Genomic DNA, 25,042 nt, shown 5'->3' on the forward strand with positions numbered 1-25,042 from the left:
ATTAGAGTGATACAAGCGATAGAGTGTTAAAGAAGCTCAAGGAAAACAATGTCGTTCTGGCCATTCAACAATTCTTTCAACAACAACAATGCATTACTGAAGTTCTTGGACTCAGTACATGATCTCTCTTTGGTCACTATTGAGGATATGACCAAGGATCCGACATTGATGCAAGAGATTATTAACGAACTACACAATATCAAAGGTCATTACAATAATGCAAAGAATGGCAGTTTCCAATTTCTGCCGACAGGTGCAGAAAATGGCTCAGATTCTGCCTCGTTCACGTCTTCAACTGATAATAGCAATTCCAACTCAACAAAGGAGATCAAGGATGGGAAATTGATTGAGTTGCTTATACAGCCCCACATTTTACGAGGCTTTATTGTTATTCTCGAAGAAAGTGTTGAATTTTTTCATCAATTGCGTATTAAAGAAGAAGAAAAGATTGTAAATTCAATTGAAGAGAATAATCCAACTACAGACATTGAGGAGAATGACGAAATGGAGGAGGCAAAAACTGAGGTGGAAACACCGGATGAAAAGTTTAGAAAGTGCGTGCAAAGCGCGGCTGATATTTTGGCCATTGACATGTGGATCATTTCAAACAGAATAATTGAAACACCAGGAATCATGGATGAATTGTGGCTGCTTTTGAAATTACCCAACCTCCATGAAAACTCACCAACTGTTCCGTACTTGGTGCGCATTTTGGACCAATTGCTTGATTTAAACAGCATCGAGTTGTTAAACTATGTAAGGCGACAAGAGAACTTGGTCGACACATTCTTGGACAAGATTGAAGTACCAGCCATAATGGATTTTTTCTTTCGGATCATACAAACTGACAAGCCAGATTCACCAACAGGGATTTTGGAGACGATTGCCCTGCAGGGCGTAATCAAAAAATTAATAGAAATATTGAAGCCACAATCAGAAACACAATTTGAAAATACACCATATATTCCAGACCATCAGCAATATTTTAGACAAAGCTCGGCCACAGATTTCTTGAAAGCGTTGGTGACGATATCGTCAAATGCCGCGTTAGCTGTCGTGATGGAAACCAATATAGGACCAAATCAACTCACTCGCGAATTGGTCACACCTGAAATTGTTAATACAATAATCCACGATATTATGCTCAAAAAAGTTAAAGATAAAGATGGTAAAATTCAAACAAATAAGCATGGGATCAATAATTGCGTTAGCATTATTATTGAGTTAATTAGAAAGAACAATTCAGACTATGATCTCAATTGCGGATCATATAGCTCAATGCTTCAAACTGGAGATGGCACGCCTGGAGAAGTAAACTCTTTTGTAATGTTTCAGTGGCTAAAAGACTTTGAGCAAAATCCGCCAAGCCAAAGAGATCCGATATATTTGGGGGATATGTTGCAATTGTTTTCTGAAAACTTGTCAAATTTCCAAGAATTGCTCGAGATTGAGCCTATACCACCATCAAAAGTACAGACTGATATACTCGGATTTACAAGGTTCAAAATCTCGGAGCTAATAGCTGAGCTCCTTCACTGTTCTAATATGATCTTGTTGAATTCTAAAAAGATTCGCCGAATCATTCGCATTCGAGATCAAATACGATCTCAGCAAAGCAAGCGGTTGCGCAAGGCTTTGGAAGACAAAATTGCATTTAAAGAAACAAATGCAGCAGATATCCATGATGTAACTTTAGGGTTGGATGATGTTTCATTAGATGATGTCCACTTTGACACACATTTGCATAATAATAACGTTCACGACGATGAGAGACACGGCAATGATGATGATGATGATGATGATGATGATGATGATGAGGAGGGAGAAAAAGAAAAAGAAGAAAAAGAAGAAGAAGAAAAAGAAGGAGAGGAAGAAAATCATAGCAATATAAACAATCATGATGATGTCGATAAAGCTGGTGATGAACGAAGAGGAGATGAGAATAGTTTGCTGCACGATGTCCCCACCCCAAACTCCGTGTCCAATTCAACTTCGGCTCTTCTTAAAGATTTAGAATTGACAGAGGACTCTGAAGATGAAGAACCTTCTATTTCTCCAGAAAATCCGTTTGTGTGCACTGACAGAGATGCCGCAATAAGGCTGGATCCTTGTGTTGGCGATTACTTCAAAATCAAATTAATTGATCTGAACATCTTGGCTAATATTGTCAGCAAATTCACCAAATACGAGTGGAACAATTTTTTCCACAATGTTGTGTTTGATTTGATTCAACAGATTTTCAACGGAAAGTTAAATTCATACAACTCTTATTTGATTGTTGAGTTGTTCAAGACAGATAAATGCGACTTGACAGGAGTAATTGCTCGCTCATTTGAAATAGAAATTGAGCCACGACCAGGCTACATGGGTCATTTAATTTTGATTGGAGAAGAAATTGTCAAGTTTACCTCATTGTATAAACCTGACCTCATTTCACCCGTTATAGTTGAAGCTGTATCGAACCAACGATGGATTTGGTTTATTAATGAAGTCTTGTCAAAGACCAGAGAGATCTACAATGTAGTCTTGGGAGCTGATAATGGTGACGAAGATACTGATTATGGGTTTGATACTTCTACCGTGGGATATCTTGACGCAGATGAGCCAAAGAAGATTATTCTTGGCGATTCGTCAAATCATGACGAATTTGTTAGAGATAACACCGACTCAAGTCTAAACGGAGGTTTTAATACAGACAAAAATGCAAATGGAAACGCAATTTCAGATGAAAATGCAAATGCAAACACTAAGACAAATAAAGACAAGGACGAAGATGAAGATATGTATATGGATGTCGGGCCAAGAGTTGCCGATGTTGAAGTGGGCAGGATGACGCCGGATGGAAATTTGAGCAAACACAAGATGCTTGAAGATGACGACGAGGATGACATGCTCCATAGTGAACATGCAAAGTATGATGAGGATTTATCGGGAAGTTCTTCTGAAGAAGATGATGAAGATGAGGAAGATGATGACGCAAGTAATGAGTTACGTAGAGTTTCTAAACACACTGAATAGACTTGAAATTTTCTCGTTTTTTATAAACTATTGCTCCTGTTGCTCCTGTTGCTCCTATTACTACTATTACTACTATTATTCCTCCTCCTCCTCCTCCTACTATTACAACTATTGTTTCTTCTTTCTACTGTAGACTACTTTACCATTTGCCAATTCCATTTTCTTTCCCCCTTTCTGCTTTTTTTTCTGCTTCACATCATGTATTTTCTCCTCTTCTCCTTCTGGTGAACCTTGCGGCTGCACAAAAGAGACTGTAGTATCAATTGGTTTGAAAATTTTTCCAAATGTCAAATTGTACAACTTGGCTGGGAGTTTGAAAAAGAGCGTGTCTTTGAATACAGGGTTGAGGTTGATACTTTTTTCTTCGATTAAGTGAAGTTCTTCTCCATCCTCAACAAAAACGTCACCAGTATTCTTCACCACAAAAACCTTTCCAGTTGATTCATTGGTGAGTTTCCTATCGGACCCGTCCAAAGGTGGGATTAGTGATCCACCCCATGCCTGTGTCTTTATTTCGTTTTTGAGATTAGCAATTCTCTTATAATCCTGTTTTCTATTTATTTTCAAAGCAAAATAATGCAACGTGCTTACGAGGAAATAAACAACAAGTATTGTGAATATCAAGCCAGGACGGAATTTTGAGTAATAATAGCCAGTACCTTTCCATCTTGGGAATCCTTTTGCATAAAAATAATCGTAACGCCTTTTTCTAGATTGATCTGATAATATGTCTGCCACCAAAGACAACCGAGCAAACTTCTCTTCCGCCTGTTTTTTAGCTTTCCTCGATGCAGACGAAAACTTATCAGGGTGCAATCTCTTGGAAAGTTTCCTATAAGCCTTTTTAATTTCCAATGGTGTTGATTTTGGTCCATTCTCGAGCTTTAGCCAACTGTAGAATGTGGTACTAGCACCTAAATCTTGTTGAATCTTATCATTTAACTTGAAGATCTCATAATCTTCAGCGCTCCAGGCCAAACAGACACCAAGAAAGAGAAACAATAAGTAAATTCCTTTCATAGAATTAATGATCTCTTATTTCGTATCAACAAAACTCTAAAATATGAAATGAAAAAAATTGAAGAACAAATATAGAAAAGACAGGAAAATAAAATTTAATTTAAAATTTCAATATAGAAAGGGGAAAAATCTACATCAACGCTACACCAAACAAGCTGCTACTCGATGTCACAGAATACAAGAGACAAAAATAATAGTAATAATAATAAAAAAATTGCATTCCTCATTTAAAATGTCCCGCGCGTCGAGCATGATTTCACGTGTCGCAATTCTTGGAACAGAGTGTAAAATTCGTTACGTTACGTTACGTTACGCAACGATACGTTGAGGTATAAGGTATTGAATAACTTGAACAGGAACTGAGATCCAACTACCATCCCATTACCACCATCACCACTATTACTACCACTATCATTTTAATTTTTTTTGTTATTGTATTCTTTTTTTTTTGAGGCAGTGCAATAACTTTTTGATCTTGAATCAGCAATTGCAAAAACCACACCCATATTGGAGATATATACTTATTTAAAGAGAGATAAAGAAAATTAAGAAAAGGATTAGCTAATTGTTAATCGCCAATTATCATCCAACTGTCCCATCACAAATCAAAAGTCTTCCATAATTAGAAAAGAATTATAATTTTTTTTTTCAGCATTTGCTCTTTTACAACGTCAATGCAACCACTCACTTTTGATAAAAAGCTTACATATTTTTTCAATGTGGTTAGTGCTACATTGTGGTTTTGCTGTTTTGCTCGGTTCTTGATTTTACTTCCGTTGGTAGGGCGCCGTTTCTTACCTGGTGGCATTGCGGATTTTTTCCATGTTTGCTCCCTTTTCCCATTGATTGGAGCAGTATTGTTGATTGTGCTAGGCCATAAAAGTGTTTCATCATCAATTTGGTCAATTACCGGTGGTCTTAAAATGGCTTGGATCTGTTATGGTGTGATTTTTCCTCACCCAAAGATTGCCAAACATACGACTTATTCAATATTAATCACAGCATGGTGTACCCAATATCTTACTCATTTCACTTATTATGCATTCAGAGTCAGGATGAGATACTCACCAGCATTATTGCGCTGGTTTGAGTTTAACAATTTCTACCTCACTTTCCCATTGCAAACGGCGGCAGAAATGCTGATGCTTTTCTTGAGCTTGGCGTTTGTTGAAGAAGGCTCCTATTACGAAGGGGTACTCAAGGCTGCGTTCATTAGCTATATCCCAGTGGCATATTTTACATGGGGTCACCTTAAAAGAAGAAGAATAGCACACACGACGGTGAGAGCAACATCGACTCAATCAGATGATTTAAGTATACCACCAGTAACTAGCGAGCAACTGGTAAACCAACAGTGATGAAGGGGGAAACTACATAGACTAGATCTAGAGCTTTACACTTTATAGATTGTATCATTACCTTTCTGAGGTACAGCATAGAATATTACAGCATAGCACAGTATAGTTATAATATAGCAGCTTTATAGTGTTGCAAGGTACTTGAAGTGGCTTTCCAAAAGAAAAAAGATGAAAAAAGATGAAAAAAAAAAAATCTGGTAGGATCACCAAGTTGCGGCTTTGTGCGTAAAACATTAAATTTTTTTCTTCTTCTTCTTTTCTCTCTCTAAGGGTTAATAGTATTAGAACAGAATACTATTTCAACTGTAGTCTTGACTCATCCGGCAAACATTCTCCCAATCCATATAAGACGACAACATGATTACTAAATACTTTGCAAATGTGCTGGTGAAATTCAACCCGTTCTCACCTGCGGCAAAAAGTTCAAGATTATTCCTAGCTAGAGTACCAGCAAGTGCAAAATTAAACTACAAGATCTTGGATAAAGAAACTGACATACCTGAAATCAAAGTCGAGTTTAAAGATAAACATGTCATGACTGCTAACCCAGCAGAGATGAGCCTAGAAGAGCTTAAGGAACATTTTAATAGTCATTCGAGGAGGTTATCGATTAAGGATGCTATTATGGAATAAGGATTCATATTCTTTCTTCTTTCTTTCATTCACTGTTTTTTTTTTTGTTCAATTCACTTGCTCACATATATACATGTACATATATCAAGGTGAGAGAGAGAGAGAGAGGAAAAGGAAAAGAGATAGGCAGAGGTGTTATGGCAGGTGCTTATTTTAGATTGGCTATAATAAATATAAAGATATTAACAACGTCGTTAGTCACAGCGGAGTAGTGTTTATAAAATCTTGAAACCACTTTGGGACAAAAGTGTTGAGAATTGTACTGGATTCGCTTTCCAGCACAGGTTTCAAAACTAAACTCGAGTCCACAAACTCTCTTGTTCTTTGAAAGCATAATTTAAAAACCCGAGGATTATCTTTGTTGTTGTCATTATCGTCATCCATCGTAGATAACCAATGTAACACATGTCTATACCAATGGAAAATATGCTTTGTATTAAATGAATAACCGTTTCCAAAAGGTATCGGTGATGCTCTTAACGTATTCACCAAGTCACGCTCTGAATACGTTTTCATCGAAGCCAATTTGCAATCGGCAGATCTAAACCCAATAACAGAATTTTTGCATGATATGAATTTATTCTGACAGTACAAAGCCATCAATTTACGCAGAAACTTGTTAATGGTCTTTGCTTTATCATCCAGTAGAATTGAGTGTGTCTTTAGTTCAACGTAGTTGGCTAGGCCTGGCACATTGTCTACAGCACAGTCAACTTCTGCGGTGTATACCACGGGAATGCCGTTGACTTTGTGTTTTACTACTGTGTAGAACTTTGAGAATACAGATGAAGTAGTCAGAGTTTGAGAAGTGGTTATAATTTCTTCGAACTTAAATCCGCAATACTGCAACAACTCTAGACGTCGAATATTGTCAGCACTTCGTGCTTCTGTTTCAACAAGGCTGTGATTAACACTTTGATGATTGCTTTGGTGGTTATTTTGATGATTATTTTGGTGATTATTTTGGTGGTTATTTTGGTGGTTATTTTGGTGGTTATTTTGATGATCGTTTTCTTGATCATCTCCATGACTACTTTCTGCGTTTATTTCATCTTTAAATCTCCAATCGTAAACAAAGAAGATCAAACCCTTCCAGTAAATAACATTGAATGCTACCGGTTGGTTATCGAGTAAAATGCCCATCAACTTTGATAGGTGTCGTCGTGTAGTGATGAACTTCAAGTCAGTCATCAGTAGAAGCTTATTAGCAACCAGGTACTGAATACTTCCGAGCACATCATCGAGCAGATATATTTCCATTTGAGACGGTCTAGTATAATTACTGTTGAATCCCTTCTTCAAATCTGCACCAATAGTGGGCGGACCCTTTTCATTTCTGTTTGGACAAGCATTTGCATTAGCTTTCTTCTTTGTCCTATTTTTCCTTGTTCTATTTTTCTTTGTCAGATGCAGGTGTGATGTTCTATTGTTATTATCAATGCGTATTTTGATTACACTGAGCCCACTAATGTCGTTATATTTCAATTGGTGCGATGTTTTGGTGTAGTGACAGATCTCCTCAGGTTCTTCATTGAAAATCTCACTTGAAGTCAACAATGGCGTATCAGAAATATTGTCACTGCCATTACTACTATTTTGTATAGTGTTCTCGGATTTCAAAATCTCTCGAAAGAAAGAAAGTGGTTGTTGTTGCATCATTTGTTTCTATAATGTAGTGCTTGACAATATGCTGCTTGTATTTTTTTTTTTTTTTCAAAATAGATTTGAGATGTTTCAAAGTGAGATTTTGCAATTACATACCTACATGTGAGTATATTAAGGTGGCTGTATTTTTGGACCCCCTTACAGCGCAAAACACGAGAGTAAAGAAATAAAAAAGTAAATAAATTAAATAAATAAATACATAGCTCAACTTTATTTTTAGTTGTTGCTGAATGGCTAAGGCTGTGGTTATCTCAACACGAGTTATTGATTATTTTTATATTCACGTTAGCTAGTCAATCAAGAGTTACAATGTTAGCTATATTCATAATTTTTTCTCACATTTATTATCAGTTTATTTATGTACTTATTTACTAATTTATTTGTTTCTTTGTCCATTCATTTATTCTCTCTTCTACGTTCCGTTGTTTGTTTTTGTCTTACATTTCCTTTACTTATAAACATTTCCAGCCTCTGTTTGCTCCTTCTTAGCACGTTGACCATAAGCTTTAGTTGCATAGTCACCGTCAATACAGATGATATCTTGTGGTCTGTAGTTGTAAGTCTTGTCAAAGTATTGAGTCAAGATTTGCTTTACCCCTTCAGCGTATCTGGCTTGGGCATCTAATGAGGTACCGGAAACGTGGATGGTCATTGCATTACCATACTCTGGACCGTATGGGTTGTGCATCTTTCTCCATGGATGGTCCTTTGGAGCTGGTTGCACATTCCAAACATCACCACCGTATCCGGCAAGGTGGCCAGAGGACAATGCATCAACAACTGCATCGGCATCACAAATGGCGCCTCTAGCGGTGTTGACCAAGTATGAACCTTTCTTCATTCTCGAAATCAAGGCCTTGTCAAACAAACCTTTGGTTTTTTCGTGCAATGGGCAGTTGATAGTCACGATATCAGCCTCAGCAACCAAGTCTTCCAATTGGTCAACTTTTTCAACAATAGTGTCAACGTCATTGTACAATTGGGAAGCCTTGTTCAACTTTTCTTCAGCAGCAGCGGGCAAAGGTTGGTAGTCATAGTACAATAATTTCTTTGGGTTGAATGGGACTAATCTTTCCAAAATTCTGTAACCAATTCTACCAGCACCAACAGTTGCAATCACCTTACCTTCAAGATCAAACTCCTCCTTGGCAACTGCTGCGACATCCCAGCCACCACTTTCTGCTTGCAAGTGGCCAATGTTGTAGTTTCTAATCAACACAAGCATGGTCATAACAGCATGCTCTGCAACCGACTGGACGTTGGAACCAGTAACCTCCAAAACTGAAATATCTCTGGCATTAGCAGCATCCAAGTTGACATGGTCGGAACCAACACCAGCGGTAATGGCAATCTTCAATTTAGGTGCTTTTTCGATTCTCTCCTTGGTAAGATAAGCTGGATAAAATGGCGTGGTAATAACAACCTCTGCATCTTCCAAGTTCTTGTCAAAAGCCGAGTTTTCACCTTCTTTGTCGGTTGTTGCAACCAAGTCGTAGCCATGGTCCTCAATAAATTGACGAAGGCCCAACTCATTCTCAATTGCACCCAACAATTTCTTTTCTTGTTTGGCATGCTCACCACCAGCGTAAAGAACTAATAAAACCTTTGGCTTACCCATTGTTATATAAAAATAATTTTTAGTTTGATTTGATAAAAAAATAGAATTTGATTGTCTAAGACAGTAAAAAGATGTGATTCTTGATGATAGAAAAATTAAAATATACTAAAAAAGGATTAAAAAATATTGAAAGAGGAATAAGGTCGATATTTATAACTTTCTGGAAGCTCTAGTAAGGACTTACTTATTTCTTTACTGACTCCTATATTCCTTTGATTTTCCATCTACCTTACCATATATTACTAAATTACCTTTTCCTCCTTTTCCTTAATGAGCTTAATCCAATTATGCAGCATGAGTTAAAAGAAAAAAAAAAGAAGAATACTTTGTCTTGGTGGAATACTTTGGAATGCTTCAGATTGTTAGTCTATGGGGCAATGTAAAATTTGCAAAGCAAAAGCAACAATAAGGGGGGTTTTGAATTTGGGGGGGGGGGGGGCGAGGGTGGTTTGCATCTTACCCCAAAAATGAACTGCGCTCCTTACTATTATTATTTATTATTTATTATTATTATTATTTTTTAGGAAATTAAAATATCGCGGAAGGGCATGGAACACAGAACAATATTACCAATAGGAACAACAACAGGAGTAACAACAACAACAACAACAACACCAAAAAAAAAGACATAGAAAGAAAGAAAGAAGGAAAAAGAAGCTTTCGAAGATTGGAAAAAATTACACTCACTTTTGCTATTCTCTCCCACTCTCTCCCCCTCTGCACAAACGCATACAAAGTTAACGGTATTCTATTTATCACACCATATGGGTTAAAAGATGTTTTAAATTTGCTCCCGAGTGATTTTACAAAAAAAAACAATTCCCAATTTCAAAAACCTTAATGGCTTAGAGAAATTAAGTCTGTCTGCACTGTTTTGCATTTTACGTTTTGAGATGCAATCGGAGAGGCAAGAGATAAAGTGCGGAGGATGAGGAGGAGACGACGAGGGGAAGGAGGAGAAGGAGGGGGGGGGAAGGTTTTGGGTAGGACAAACAACGAGAGTCTCAGGAACGATTTTTTTGTGGGGTAGAAAGAGCTTAAAAATATGTTTATGATGAGACCTAAGGTTCAATTGATAAAAATGTGAGCTACACAACAAGGTAAAGACCGACACAGGGCCTGCTTCAATGCATATAAGAATTGTTTTGAGGTTTATACTAACTAGCTCAATTTGAACAATTGACTTTTGAATTCATTGAGTTGTGTTTGGAGCGATTACAACATTTCCAACCTCTTTCTCTCCACATTATTGCGCGCTGGTTCTAGTGGGAAATTAATTCTCGCGGGTAAAGTAATATGCTCCGAGTCTATTATCTAGACGAGCTCATAATAGAGAGAGAGAGAAGGGAGAAAGGGATAAAGGGAGAAAGAGAGATAGAGAGAGAGAGCAAAAAAAAAATTAAATCGCTATTGAAAGGGTAGGGGTCTAACAACCGATTTTTCTTGTATATCAAGTATCCGAGTAATTTTAAATTGCCTCATATAATGGTGAAGTAAAAGAAAGAGGAGATATACAGATTACTTGGTCAAAAGCACTAGCTTTTGTTTTCCTCTTTCTATTTCCTATGTCCTGTCTCCGCTTGCTGTTGAAAAACTTTGATACCGACACAAAGAGATGTTGAAATCAAGGGTGCTTGCTTCGAGAATTTTGACAACAGTTTCCACTAGTTCATTTACCAAAATTTTACTTTAAGAATTAAGTTATTACATGTTGTGTAGAACTGCTCATTAATACAAAAGAGCAAGCAAACACAAACTCAGGACTTGGTTATAGAAATGTTACAATTATAAGAGATTACAAATGAAATGAAACTTGAATGTATTAAGAAGAGAACAAGTGTAGGAATGAAAGGAAAAGACTGCGGATTTGAGCAAATAAAAAAAAAAAAAACAAAACAAAAGATCAATAGAAAGATATAATGGCAGATAAAGGTTAGCACTTTATTACTATCCACAATGTGTTTGTACGTTAAAGACTTTGCAAATGGAAATTGACAACCTGAATTAAAGAAAAAAATAACTCTTTTTTCAAATATAAATAGAGCTCACATAAAAGAGATGTAATTCGGCTTGAAGATCCTATTTCAATTGAAAAGTATACTTCTTGATCGATGTATAGTGCACCCAGTAAGGCAAAACAAAGCAAGGCAAGGCAAAGCAAAACAAGGCAAAGCAAAGCTTTGCTACAAGCTCCAACTTTCGGATGTATTTCTTTTCTAACTTCTACTGATTGCTTATTGCGCACTATGCATCTTGCATCTTCACACCAGTAAATTATGCCCGGTCAAGTTGGACCACGTTACTGTGATAACCAGGCTTACTCAACGTTAATGAAGTATCACAACCATATCCTTCCAAAGAGTTCATTTGCAATTTTCCATTCCAGTAGTCAGCATACACCGAGCACATGGGAAGACCCATACCAAGTTTTTGTTCATGAGGTCTAGTCATAAACTCTTGTAAAGTTGAACTTTTCAATTTTGTCGATACTTGCATATCTCTAACAGAAGTTTTTTGCAACGAGCTTTCATTTTTATTTTGCAGTGAATCATTTGACAAGTTTGTATCAATTTGTTTCTCTGTCAGAGATCCAGAATGTAACTGTATTCCTGGGATTTTGTGGAAGTTAGCCAAACTCTGTCTTGCAAGAGTAGGATTTTTACCAAACGACCAGATCAGCTTCAATTTTTCATCATTCATTCCACCTCCTTGATCAGAAATTCTGAAACAAAATTGCTTCTTCAGATCAATAATTGTGACTTTGATTGGCGGAAGTCTTTGATTTTCAAGACAACTTTCACCATGTGTTTTGATCGTGGCCTCATATGAGTTCCGCAATATTTCATGAAGCAAATAATGTAGATGCGGAACCATGAATTGGAAATGACAGTTCAAATCACCTTCGATTTCCAAATTGGGCAATCTATCTTGCAAATTTGGGAATCTTTGAGCCATAGATTGCTTTATCTTATCAGCGACTTCATTAAAATGGTCTACTGCTTTACAATCTTGGAAAATCTCTCCTAGATAGTGCGGAGGCTTTTTCGCATAGGGATTCTTGCGGTAATTCTCACTCAACGACAAGTGTTCCTCTGCAATCACTCTTCGACTAATTCTGGACCTCAACATTGAGCTCATAAACGCATCCAACTGTTCCTGCGGTAAACTTTCCGCAATTGATACTTCAAGTGCACCCATCATCAAGTGCGATAAGTTGAATACGTGATCGTCTAGTAAACGAGATAATGTTTGACAAAATCTTTCATTATCTTCAATCGAGTTGATTTGTGGAATCTTGCGGAAAGCATTGAACAGATGATAGTAACTCTCGTAAATTTGAGCCAAATGGTAGTTGTTCACTACACCAAAGGGCATTGTCTGCAAATCTCGGATCCTAATAGCAAATCGAATGGGTATCTCAATGCGAACAAAATTCGCACTATTGATGAGTTTCTGTCTGGTAATCGTATTCCCAAAGCCAGCCAATTGCCTCAATGACACCGGGTGAGGTTTCTTTTTAAGAAAATCTAGTAGCACTGTGTTTTGGTAGAAATGCTGCGGATTAAGGATGTTCGAGTATGTAGGGAACGGACCAAGATCTTGTAGATGCTTTGCAATCTCTTCTTTACTAATATCAGATAATGCATCAGCGTGTATATATGAAAATGGCGATACCTCAGAAGTATACCTGGAATTAAATCTTCTAGCTTCGTAATAAGCTGATAGTGGTGTTGATGTTAGTGTTAGTGTTAGTGTTGGTGTTAGCTGCTTCAGATGACGTTCTGAACATCGTGTGATTTGTCGACGAAGCATTTTGAGTGACGAAATGTGGGTGAGTGAAAGAGTAAGTGAGTGAGTAACAGAGTGATCTTCCTTTTGTTGATAAATACAATACAGATGGAACTTGTGCAAATTTTCTTTTCTATAGTATTGTATTCAGTAGTTGTATATAATATGGTAAGAGTGAAAATTATTAAATAATATCTTTAAAAATTCACGGTAGAGTGCTTCCAATAAATTTCTTAAATTTAAATTTGGACAAATAGATGGATTTCTATAACTTTTCTCTTTTACTTTTTTTTTTTGTAAACTTTAAAGTGCATTGCTTGTCTACTTTCTCACTTTCTCACCTTCTTTCCTTCTCTTTCCTGCTCTTATCGCAACAACAAAAAAAAAAAAAACAAAAAAAAAAGTTTGTGATAGACAGACCCCAGATTTCACCGGCATTTGGTAGCTCAAAATTGCTCTCACCTCATGTCAAATATAATTATCTTTTTTTTGTGTAACATATGCTCAGCCAGCCATTCCACTGCATTATAGAATCGAATCAAGCCAAATCAAAATAAGCCAAACCAAACCAAATCAAATCAAATTAGATATAGTTAGAGCTGTGACGTTTTTACTTTTGTATGTTTTTTTTAAGCTGCTACTTCTAAACCAAAAAAAAAGGGTTGATTAAATTACACCCTTTTTTTCCTTTAACATACAGAAAAGAAAATTGAACTTTTTAAAGCCTCAAAGAATTAATCGACAAATACCATTCAATCAAGTCGTCACCTTTCCATTACCATCTTGTTTTTTCTTCACTTGATCTACAAAGCTTTTAGAAATAAAATCTGACAGATATGAATGTTACTAGTAATGGGTACTACTCTCAGCTGTACCTTAAACAGAGACAACAAGAAATACAACAACAACAACAACAACAACAACAACAACAACAACATTATCAATACTATGCTCCAACTCCACAGGAAATGTTCAGTCATCAGGGTCGAAACCAAAATAAAACTCAGCAACGGCGGGAGCCTTCTATGAATATAAATTCATCATCTGTATCACCGTCATTGAGACAACCCGTGATGAAGAATATAAGACCACGACAGGTATCACGTTCTTTGACCGATCCTTCATCTCAGAAAGAGTTTTCCACAAGCACACAATCTTCTCCTGCTTCCTCTAAGCAAGTCGAGTATGAGGTTGATTCAAATGATCAACTCGAGGAAGAAATAACTCCAGCACAACTCAATTATATTCTGCAGCAAGCACATAACCCACGGTACCATCCACTTTCCTATTCCTATGATGATTTAATGCATCAGCCTCTACACCGACAACGCCACCACCACGACCGCCACCGCGACCGCCACCACGACTACCACCAGCAAGACGTACTAGCACCACCAGTACCAACAAGCTATAGTTTGCTGCATCAAGAGATGTCTCAAATGCCAAGAGTTCGAAGGAAAAACAAAAACAATGACTATTATTTACAACAGCAGAGGAGGTATGATGTTGCAGATACATCAATGAAACCCAAAATATATACACACAAAACATTTAGAGATGTTTTCGAAGATAAGGGCGAGAATCAAGAGCGCTACAACCCCATGGACTCTGTGTTTGAGAACCCAAGGCAAAACAAGGAGGTGAATGAAGATGGCAAGGATACATTGAAAAAAAGTTTTTTGAGCAACGTTAGGTTCATGAAGGATAAATATCACGATTATGATTATTATGAGAACAGGAAAAAGAGTAATACTGTGAAGGACGTGTTTGTAAATCTGGTTAGCGATGACGATGACGATGATGATGATTATGATAATGTAAATGAAAACACGGTAGGAGAAGATGTTGTTAACGCTGAAACAACCTTTGAAAACGGTGTCCCTAGAGCTGATGGTAGTGGAGAACAAGGTGCAGCTAAAGCTAAAAAGGCTAAAAAATTAAAACTTAAGCATATGTTGAAAAAAAGATTAAAAAAAGCTAGTAAGGAACTAGGTAGAGATTTTGACACATATGTTGATGAATCCAGGAGAATAAAAACAGGTGCAGGAGCGGGATTTGGAGCGGAAGCGGGAGCGGGAGCTACAGCGGGAACTGACCTGCTCACGGTTGAAGAGTTGCTTGATAATAAAGAGGAGAATGATTTGTCAGCGCCTTTTGCAAAAGCAGAGGTGAACAATAATCAGCAAGCACCGTTTGCTTTGGCTCCATACGTCAACTATATTTGGTCATGGATGCCATCATATCTGTATGGTAATACAGAGACAGTAGCAGCAGATCCAGCAGAAGTATCAAAGGAGCTCGTGAAGTCCCTGGAATTAAACCCACCAGAAACTCCTCAACCAGTTGACGCCGTGGCCACATTGACTCCTGCAAAGAACAAAGCAAGAATCCAAAAATTGAAAAACGGGTCCAGAACATTGTTTGCTAATTGGAACCAACCTGCAATGATGATGTTTAATGGGCAACTTGTTTCGCAACAACCAATGCAAAATAAACTTAAAACTAATAAACGAAAACAACATCTGCTGCTGCTGCATCTGCTGCTGCGACGCAACCCAAGCGATATTGATAACCAATCCACCATAACGTCTTCTGCGCCAATGGAATTTGTTGTTGAGTATGACTCTGAAGAAGCGGAGGATATCGTAACAATGTCGGAAGAGCTTTACTATAATCCCATCACAAAGCAATTGGAGCCGGAACCACCAACGTCTCAATCCTCAATGATGTATCCGCAACAACAAAACCCTAATTTGTTACTCTTGTTGGACCCTCAAAGGCCATTACAGATAATCAGCAACCTAATGAGTCTTGTGAAAAAACTACAAATCATGAAATTAATTTTCTCACCAATCGATGTGATTGGCGAGTTTTTCCCTCATTTACAAACAGTGGTGATTTTGTTAGAATTGTGCTTGTTTATATGGATTTTGTTTGAGTTGAGTCGATTGATTGATGCATTGTGTATGATGGTGAAGGCATTCTGCGCTCCAATGATTGCTGTGGGGCGGTTCATGAATCGTATTATGTAATTTTGGTAACACATACACATACATATATACATACTTACATACATATATACAAATATATAGATATATGTGTATTCAAATATACATTGTTTTTTATTTTTCCATGATAGCTAGTCTATTATTTGTGATAAACGCAATATATACTGTATAAAAAGAGGTTTATATGGTTATTTTTAGGATATATTTGAGGGCCAAAAAAAAAAAAGGGGGGGACTATTCAACAGTATTCAAGTATAAGGCATTTAAATATAAAATTGTACATAATGGCACGAAAACACGAACAAAATATTGAACAAATCAATACAGAAAAAAAAATTTAATTTTTTTTAAAAACAAAAATATAAAACAAAATATAAAATACATAAAATAAAATAAAAAAAATTCAAATAAAACAATCAATCACCGAAAAATTAGGTCAAAAAAAAAATAATACTAATAATAGTTAAGGAGCTATAATCCACTACCCCCCTCAATAAACAAGTTCATCTTTCAACTTCTTCAACAAATGTTCAAACAGGGAAAAGGAACCCTACTTTTTTGTAACTCCAGCAAGCACCTTCACACCTTTAATGACAACGCCAGTCTGCTCAATAGGAAATTTTCTAGGTCTTCCTCTCTTGTCTTTTTTCTTCAACAACTGGTTGAACTCAGTCTCAGTCATGCTCGAAATACTTTGACCTGGAGCTGGCGCACCTGCGGTATCACCAGCAGTCTTTTTTGAGCTACCTTTACCATTAGAATCACCCGAAAGACCATTCAATAATTGTTGATGCTGTTGGTGTTGCTGTTGTTGGTTCAAGTAATTCGCCATGTATTGGTCAGAAGCAACACCAGGGTGGGCTGCCTCGACATTACTGTTGTTATTGTTGTTGCCATTGTTGTTGTTTGTACTAATACTATTCTCTTTCAAGAGCTTATTGAGCTGCTTAAAATTTGGATGAGTAGAGTCAATCATCGTGTTTGTTGAAGGATCAAGAATAAACTTTTTAGGTCTTCCTCTTCTCTTCTTTCCGTCAGGTCCTGTTGAACTAACCGTCATTTGTGTTTGATGTTCATTCACCAAAGCTTGTGGTCCAAATTGTTGCTGTTGCTGTGCCTTCAACTGCTCTTTTTCTCTTATTAGTCTTCGCTTCTCCTCCATTTCCTTTTTAGTAGCTCTTGGCTTTCTAGGTTTTTTCCCAGGGGGAAGTTCCTTTTGCGCTTGGGCTTGAGCACCTTTAGCTTGGTCTGCTTTGCCACTTGTCGCAGTGGCCAATGGTGGTGCGTTAGGAGAAGAGCTTTGTTGATGTTGCTGTTGCATCTGGTACTGTTGTTGTTGTTGGTGTTGTTGCTGAACAGCTGCGGCAGAAGAGTAAATGGATTGAGGCGTAGCAGTTGCTGAGTGTTGGTAATACTGTGGCTGTTGCTGCTGTTGTTGTTGGAGATAATGTTGTTGCTGTTGCTGTTGTTGTTGAGGTGTAAGTTTTTGCAATTGCTTAGGGTCTAGTTGTTGAGGGTGTTCCGTGTGCAATTGTTGCGCATTAAAAAGCTGTGGAGTTGCACCATGTGTTGCACCAGGTGTGGTCAAACCAGTTGAATTGGCAGTAGCATTAGGTTGAGCATAGTAATAATTGTGCTGTTGCTGTTGATGTTGCTGATTCTGAAGCTGTTGGTGTTGTTGCGAAACCAGGTACTGACTTGGGTGTGCTGAAGTTATATTGCTCAAAGACGAAATACCGTATTTTGAACGAGATGGGATAGCACCGGCGTGAGATAAAGGTGGAACACCGCGTGAGCCACCAGAGCCCGAACCAGAACCAGAACCAGAACCAGAGCCAGTGCCAGTGGATGAAGGTGCTCCGTTATTTGAGGTTGCGTTGGTGGTTGTTGAGTTTGGATTTATACTTGCAGCGCCTGAACCAGAACCACTTCTATTGAAGTACGAAGAAGAATTGCTGTATGGTTGTTGTCTTGAATTCATTGGAGAGTGTTGAGACAGATTTTGTTGACCACTATTGGTAGATGCGTGATTAGTTGCTGGTGAAGATGTGTTTTTGCTGTTGCTCTTATTGTTACTAGTACTGTTATTATTATTATTCTGGCTGTAGCTCAGGTATGGGTTATACAAATTGTTGTACATTGCCTGTATTCTCTGATCAGATTAACCCAGTAAAGAAGAAAAAATTTTTTGTTTTCTTTTTTAGTGGACAATAGACAATGACAATCAAAAGTATAGAGTAAGCTATAATTGAATCACCAATGAGTTGCTGTTGGGAAAGTAGTAGTTGTAAGCGTTGTTGTTTATGTTATTTTTGATGTTGTTGTTGTTATTGTTGTTGTTGTTTTGATGGTCTAGTACTTGTACAATGTTTACACTATGAAGGATTTTTTTTTTTTAAAATTTTTTTTTTTAAAAAAAAAAAACAGGAAAAAAGCAGAATAATAAAAAAAAAAAGTTGGAATAAAAAAAATTTTTTTTTTGCGGTCTTTCTTTTTATATTTATATTTATATTTAAAATAAATTTTTTTTTCTTTTTTTTTTTTTTTTTTTTCTTTTTTTTTTTGCTTCTCTCCCTTTCCACATCTCCCTTGCCTGCTCCCACGGTTTTAATTTCGAGATCACTTTTTTGCACAAATGCACGCCCTAATCAAAAGGAGAAACGTCAACAAAACAAAGTGAGCGCATCATAATAACTCTCTCAACCTTTACGCTCTATTGAACACCTACTAATCTCTCTCCTCTCTTTGCCAGACTCTTTTTCTTTTTGTATTTGCCTTTTCCTTTCCCATCTCTTGGGTGTAAACAACTCTTCAAGTATCAAGATATATGAGATTAGTGGCTGCTGTTGTTGGGTTTCTACTAAGCTCTTGAATATTAGCATATTTTTTTTTTAATTTTTTTTTTTAATCCAAGGTAATTCTTAGTGCAAATAAGGTGAAATACTAATGGTGGTTTGGCAAATTCAAGAATCACTTATCTCTAGTTTATCTTGTGCTTGTGTACTCTAACAAACGCTGAATCATAATTGCTTAATGATTTGGTTATAACGCTTCGTTCATTCGATTTTCCACTATAAAAGTTTGTTCCATCTGCACTGAATTGAGATATGAAATGATTAGAACACCCGCCAATTTCTAGTGAATGTAGTTGCAATGACATATATACCTTGAAATTAATAGTGTCATCCTCCATCTTCTCCGTCTTTCCCATCTTCCCTCCCCAAAACGCTTCTTCTCCTTTTTGTGAAGAGCTTGTGCCAACTTTTGATTAGCACCACCACTACCACTCTCTTATTCTTCAACTCTCTTGCATCGATTGAAAAGAATACACCATTAGCTCTACAAAAATACAAATCCTAAAAAAAAATATCTGGGAGTTTTTATCACAAACTACTAGGTAATCTTACAACCAATTGTTCTTTTTTTTTCCTTCTTTTCCATGAGAAGCTTCGGTCTAGTAAGTCTTAAAGAATGATTGTCTGGCAACAAAGAAGAAGATATATCGAAACAAAGATAACTTTGGCAGCCAAAATTCCGTTCGGCATAAGAGAAAATAATAATAATAAAAAAAATAGAAATAAAAACTGAAATAAAAAGAAGAAATAAATATAAAAATTAAAATAAAAATAAAAATTAAAATAAAGTTGAAATTGTAAATAAAATTAAAAATGAAAATTAAAAAATTAAAAATAAATTTTCAGAAAACACAAACCATTACAATGTCATAATTTTAGATTTTAAATTTTTTAATTCAATTTGCACATGTTTTTTCAGAAATTACTGGAGTAAGATTGTAAATCAGAATTCAGGCATGTGTGTATACTAAACACGCGCTTGTAATCCTTTGTTTGTATCCTTTTCAATACTTAAAGCTATTGTTGTTCACCATTACTTCAAAGTTTTTTAAATAAGCGCTATTAATTTCAACTATAACTTGATTATAGCCTGGTTTGATCATAATCCAGACTTTCCAGCATTCAAACCCTTTCTTTATCTTTCTTTCTTCATTGCTGATTAAATTCTAGCTTGTAATTTTCAACTTGTTTGCAGGAATCTGTGAAAGCAAAGAGTTTTCGAAAAATTCAACAAACTGTTTGGAATCTGGCAATTTCGCATCAAACTTGATTTTAAACAGCACACCAACATTTGATGGAGATCCAGTTTCCAAATACTGCACTGGCTCAGATAATCCTAAAAGTTCATCAAATGCTGAGCTCGATACTCCTTTTGCAACACTTGAAGTATTTGCGTCATAAAATTTGAATTTCACATCGTAGACTTCAAACCTATTCTTTGTCACTGATGCTGAAATCAAGTCTTCAAATACATCGTATTTGTCATATATAGATGATGCAGTTGGCGAAGTAGCATATTGTGGGAACCTTTGAGCATAAGTATGTTGAATTGCGGATGCAATTGCACTTTCAAATGAATACTTAAACTTGGCTTTTGGCACGCCTTCTCCTAATATAGAAGTCAACTCAACAGAAAGGATATTACTTGGCTTTGGCTTTTCTGGTTTTGCAGAAGAAGACTTTGAAGATGCATCGGTCTCTGCTGCTGCGGTCTTTTCTGGCTTGGCAAGAACAATATTTGACAAGTCCAAGTGTTGTCTAGACTTGATAAATTTAGTAATGCTCTCAATACTTTCAGGTTGGATTTTACCAAGGTACAGTAAAACATCACCTTTAAGGATTCTACCATTTGGTCCCGATGCCTTGATTTTGGACAATGCCTCATCTTTTGTGATGTTGTTTTCATGCAAAAGCAATTCAACTGCGGGTGAAAACTTTTGATTAGAGTTGGCAGCTTGGAGTACACTTGAACCAGAGGAAACGGTGTTTTCGCTTTTGTTTTCGCTTTTGCTTTTGCTTTTGCTGCTAGTATCATTCTTCAGTGATTTAGTCTCAGTGTCTTTACTTGCTGGCTTAGCACTTTCTTTTGGCTGCTCCTCATTTTTCAGCGGCTGCAGCTCTTCAATATTTGGTCTTTCTAATGCATTCAAGTCATCGTCCACCTCAGCGGTAATGGCAATGGCTTTTCCTACAGGAACATTTTTGGCACCTTCATTTTCGATAATTTCCCACATCTTACCGTCGTCAGCGGCTTCAACGTCGATATTTGCCTTATCAGTCTCGACCTCCAATATGACGTCTCCTGCATTGAACGAGTCGCCCGGTTTCACCTTCCAAGCAATAATACCACCTTCAGTCATAGTTGGTGACATTGCAGGCATCTTGAACACTGATGCTGCATATTTGAAACTGGTGTTGTGAAATGTTCGTACATGAACAGAGTTCAACCTTCTTGCTACTGTTCTTAACATCTTGTTATAATCCAATTGGTGCAAAGGAAAAGAGGGTGCAATTGCTGTGGATGAGGAGGTTCAGAGTTGGTAAATTATTGAGAAGACAACGTTATGATGGACCGCACCAGGAAGAGGAGGAGAAGGAGGAGGAGGAGGAGTTTAAGTTCCGGTTCTATCGCTTCTAAATTTTTATGTCCTTACGCACTGTTTGAGGCAAGAGAGGAAAAAAGGCAAAACAAGCAAAAAAAAAAAAAAAAGAATCAACTATTTAGAAGTCTGGCAAAGAGAAGTCCGATCTCACGTGAAACACATTGTCGTTAACTGCTCTCAATGTCGTAGAAGTAATATATGACACTGAAAAATAAAATCACGTGATCAAACGCGAGGAAATGGATCAATGGGTTGGACCGGAGAAAATAGGAAAGAAAATCTTTTAAAGTAACAATACGAACTACCGGGTAAAAAAGGATAACCTTAGTAGATAGCATATTAAACATATATATATATATTTACACAAATAAATAAAATTTGAAGAAGAAAGGGCGGGTGTGTGAATGAATACAAAATAAGTAGAACAATAGAACAAGGCTGTTGTGTTTTTTCCGAAAATTTTTTATTCAATTTTATTTTATTTTTTTATTTTTTTTTCGTTTTACCCCAAATTCATATTCAGTTCACTATTTTTTTTTACAAAGAGCAATCTCGATTTTTCCTTTTTTTTTTTTTTTTGTTTTCCTTATTACATTGATACAACCACCAAGGCATTTACATTTTCACCAATAGATATACTTATATCCATCTATATAACTCAAAACAGATCAAATCTGTTTCTGCTTACTTCTTTCCTAGGCAAAAAGTCATCAATAAGTAGAGCGACGTCGCTTGCAAAGAACAACTTTACTATTCTTCTCACCTCCACCACCCTATCCTGCAATATTCGCATACTTTACAAAGACACGCTATCTCTTTGGGAAAAAAGCAAAAAAATAAAAAAATAATAAAAAAAAGATATACTACAAAGGATCTTTTAAACGTTGTGATATTATTTTTTTTTTTCGCAAAATCATCAGTTCAAGGCGTTACCGGCACAATTAAACACACATATAAACATATATAAAGACTAACATAGTTGGCTCTTCAATCTTTACTTATACTCAATACTGCATTCTGACCGTACCTTAGCATTCAACTTACTTTTAGTCGAAAGTCATTATCAATAGAAAAAAGGAAAGAAAAACAAAATTTGTGAAGAATAGACAACAAAGAAAAGGCATTACAAGTTCATAAAAAGTATAAAGATACTACACCAACAATGTCGCTACTATCCACTCTTCTCAAAACATGCAACATCCGAGGGTTACTACCGAAGATCAAAAAATACTCCAAATTCATAGGACCTGGATTGATGGTTAGTGTTGCGTTTCTAGATCCCGGTAATTATTCTACTGCTGTGTCAGCTGGTAATGCTTATAAATACAACTTGTTATTCTCGATATTATTGTCCAACTGTCTAGCAATATTCTTGCAGTCGTTAGCGGCAAAGTTGGGAGCCGTTACAGGGCTAGACTTGGCAGCTAATTGCAAAGAGCACTTTTCATTCAAACTAAATGTCGTTTTGTACATCATGACAGAAATTGCCATTATCGCTACCGATTTAGCCGAGGTTGTCGGTACAGCTATTGCTTTGAACATATTGTTCAATATCCCGTTGTTTTTAGGTGTAATCATCACCGTCATTGATGTCTTGATCGTTTTAGCAGCATACCGACCAAAGGGCCCGCTCTTGTTCATCCGTGTATTTGAAGCATTCGTTTCGGTATTGGTTGCTGCGACTGTGGTGTGTTTTGGTATAGAATTGTACCAAGTTGGCCATGACGAGTCAATCAACCTCTCTGTTGTTGAAGTTTTCAAGGGCTTCTTGCCGAATGAAGATGTTGTCGATATGTCTGAGAGAGAAGGCGGTAATGGATTATTCTTGAGTTTAGCAATTTTGGGTGCCACAGTGATGCCGCATTCCCTTTACTTGGGCTCTGGTTTAGTGCAGGCAAGATTGAAAGATTTCGATATCAAGCACGGCTATTATATTCCTTGGAACTCTAAGCTGCGAAATTCAGGGGCATCTCTACACAGTGATTTTACCATTGCAGATACAGAGACAGATGTCGAGACAGAGAATGGGGCAGAGAATGATAATAATCTTCATATAGAGTCTAATGATGACGTTACTCCTGTGATCACTCCTATTGAACCAATTAGACCCCACCAGGCTACCTTTGAAAGAGCCGATGAGACAACTTTACAAGTGGATGAGGACGAGGACGAGGACGATGAAGAGGAGAATGATCACTATAGGCCATCGATCCATGCTATCAAAAGCACTTTGACTTATACAATTACTGAATTGGTTATTTCTCTTTTCACCGTCGCATTATTTGTCAACTCGGCTATATTGATAGTTGCAGGCGCCACATTAAGAAGCTCGAAGAATTCTCTGCGCGATGACCATGACAATGACCACAACAAAGGCTACGATACTGACGACTCCGACGATGAAGATTACGAGAATGCCGATTTGTTTACAATTTACCACTTGTTATCCAAACACTTGTCGCCCACAGCAGGTTTTGTTTTTGCACTCGCTTTATTATGTTCGGGACAAAGTGCTGGAGTTGTTTGCACTTTAGCAGGTCAAATGGTATCTGAAGGATTCTTGTCGTGGAGTTTGCCTCCGGTAACTAGAAGATTGATTACACGTGGATTAGCAATTGCGCCGTGTTTGCTTGTTGTCCTTTTCGCTGGCAGAGAAGGCTTGGCAAAGACATTGAATGCAAGTCAAGTTGTTTTATCGTTGCTATTACCCATTGTAAGTGCACCATTAATATGGTTTACTTGTGACAAAAGGACTATGAGAGTACCGATTTTCGAAAGGGATGGCGATGAGGAAGTTGACGTTCTTTATAATGCCGGTGAAGATTATGAACATTGTGGTGTATCCTATCCTTCTTCTTCATTATCATCATCATCGTTGTTTTCGTCGTCATCGTCATCGCCCGCATCTGCATCTGCAACGGCAACGGCAATGGCACCATCGTCTTCATTACCATCTTCGCAGAAGGCGCCAAAAAGGTTTGCAAGCACGCAACCAGCAATTCGTCTACAAGATTTGCGCAATTCACACCCATGTGCTGGATGGGAAGAGGACGACGATGAAGACGAAAATTTGAATCACCCACAATCACATGGCAAATATGACGAAGAAAGTCGACGTCTTATTGCAAGCACAAAGTCCGCACAAAACCCATATTTAAACACTGCAAGTACTATTAAGTCAAGATCAAACTCAGTTAGTCAAGCAACTGCAGACTTATCTGACTCTAGTATATCCAAAAAGTCTCCGCATGTACAATCTACTGCTGCTAAACAAGTGCAATTTGATGAAGGGATTTTGCGGGTCAAGGGCTTCAAGGATTTTAGCAATGGTGCTTTTACATCTGTTTTAGCAATACTTATATGGGCATTCATAACATTGCTAAACTTGTATTTGGTGGTAAATATGTTTTTAGAGGCATAAATGAATTAAAATAGATAATATTGCATAAACTAGATCAGCTTTGTTTTTTTTTTT

The 25,042-nt window shown here is 37.0% G+C and overlaps 11 protein-coding genes across 11 annotated transcripts; 5 read left to right on the forward strand and 6 right to left on the reverse strand. All coding sequences in view use genetic code 12, as the record gives it.

The window, feature by feature from the left end:
* Nucleotides 1-48: 48 nt before the first annotated feature.
* Nucleotides 49-3,018, forward strand: SIT4_3 (sporulation-induced protein; the record flags this gene model as incomplete). The annotated part of the gene is made up of 1 exon (XM_001525490.2): nt 49-3,018. The coding sequence occupies one exon, from the start codon at nt 49-51 to the stop codon at nt 3,016-3,018; it is 2,970 nt and encodes a 989-aa protein (XP_001525540.2).
* A 108-nt stretch (nt 3,019-3,126) lies between these two features.
* Nucleotides 3,127-4,038, reverse strand: PVL30_002959 (uncharacterized protein; the record flags this gene model as incomplete). Its single annotated transcript, XM_001525491.1, has 1 exon — nt 3,127-4,038. The coding sequence occupies one exon, from the start codon at nt 4,036-4,038 to the stop codon at nt 3,127-3,129; it is 912 nt and encodes a 303-aa protein (XP_001525541.1).
* A 674-nt stretch (nt 4,039-4,712) lies between these two features.
* Nucleotides 4,713-5,396, forward strand: PVL30_002960 (uncharacterized protein; the record flags this gene model as incomplete). Its single annotated transcript, XM_001525492.2, has 1 exon — nt 4,713-5,396. One exon carries the CDS (start codon nt 4,713-4,715, stop codon nt 5,394-5,396), a length of 684 nt encoding a protein of 227 aa, XP_001525542.2.
* A 357-nt stretch (nt 5,397-5,753) lies between these two features.
* Nucleotides 5,754-6,029, forward strand: MRPL44 (39S ribosomal protein L44, mitochondrial; the record flags this gene model as incomplete). The annotated part of the gene is made up of 1 exon (XM_001525493.1): nt 5,754-6,029. One exon carries the CDS (start codon nt 5,754-5,756, stop codon nt 6,027-6,029), a length of 276 nt encoding a protein of 91 aa, XP_001525543.2.
* Nucleotides 6,030-6,227: 198 nt separating this feature from the next.
* Nucleotides 6,228-7,688, reverse strand: DXO1 (RAI1 like PD-(D/E)XK nuclease; the record flags this gene model as incomplete). The annotated part of the gene is made up of 1 exon (XM_001525494.1): nt 6,228-7,688. One exon carries the CDS (start codon nt 7,686-7,688, stop codon nt 6,228-6,230), a length of 1,461 nt encoding a protein of 486 aa, XP_001525544.2.
* Nucleotides 7,689-8,142: 454 nt separating this feature from the next.
* On the reverse strand, nt 8,143-9,312 carry FDH1_3 (formate dehydrogenase (NAD+); the record flags this gene model as incomplete). Its single annotated transcript, XM_001525495.2, has 1 exon — nt 8,143-9,312. The coding sequence occupies one exon, from the start codon at nt 9,310-9,312 to the stop codon at nt 8,143-8,145; it is 1,170 nt and encodes a 389-aa protein (XP_001525545.1).
* A 2,274-nt stretch (nt 9,313-11,586) lies between these two features.
* Nucleotides 11,587-13,125, reverse strand: PKP2 (putative protein kinase; the record flags this gene model as incomplete). The annotated part of the gene is made up of 2 exons (XM_061119421.1): nt 11,587-13,031; nt 13,119-13,125. 2 exons carry the CDS (start codon nt 13,123-13,125, stop codon nt 11,587-11,589), a joined length of 1,452 nt encoding a protein of 483 aa, XP_060975404.1.
* Nucleotides 13,126-13,937: 812 nt separating this feature from the next.
* On the forward strand, nt 13,938-16,133 carry PVL30_002965 (uncharacterized protein; the record flags this gene model as incomplete). Its single annotated transcript, XM_001525497.2, has 1 exon — nt 13,938-16,133. One exon carries the CDS (start codon nt 13,938-13,940, stop codon nt 16,131-16,133), a length of 2,196 nt encoding a protein of 731 aa, XP_001525547.2.
* A 526-nt stretch (nt 16,134-16,659) lies between these two features.
* PVL30_002966 (uncharacterized protein) lies at nt 16,660-18,090 on the reverse strand (the record flags this gene model as incomplete). Its single annotated transcript, XM_001525498.2, has 1 exon — nt 16,660-18,090. One exon carries the CDS (start codon nt 18,088-18,090, stop codon nt 16,660-16,662), a length of 1,431 nt encoding a protein of 476 aa, XP_001525548.2.
* Nucleotides 18,091-20,130: 2,040 nt separating this feature from the next.
* On the reverse strand, nt 20,131-21,435 carry PDX1 (pyridoxine biosynthesis protein; the record flags this gene model as incomplete). The annotated part of the gene is made up of 1 exon (XM_001525499.2): nt 20,131-21,435. One exon carries the CDS (start codon nt 21,433-21,435, stop codon nt 20,131-20,133), a length of 1,305 nt encoding a protein of 434 aa, XP_001525549.2.
* Nucleotides 21,436-22,729: 1,294 nt separating this feature from the next.
* On the forward strand, nt 22,730-24,988 carry SMF1_1 (Manganese transporter smf1; the record flags this gene model as incomplete). Its single annotated transcript, XM_001525500.1, has 1 exon — nt 22,730-24,988. The coding sequence occupies one exon, from the start codon at nt 22,730-22,732 to the stop codon at nt 24,986-24,988; it is 2,259 nt and encodes a 752-aa protein (XP_001525550.2).
* Nucleotides 24,989-25,042: the final 54 nt, after the last annotated feature.

Source organism: Lodderomyces elongisporus, chromosome 3 (genome assembly GCF_030384665.1).
Source record: "Lodderomyces elongisporus chromosome 3, complete sequence".
NCBI lineage: Eukaryota > Fungi > Ascomycota > Pichiomycetes > Serinales > Debaryomycetaceae > Lodderomyces > Lodderomyces elongisporus.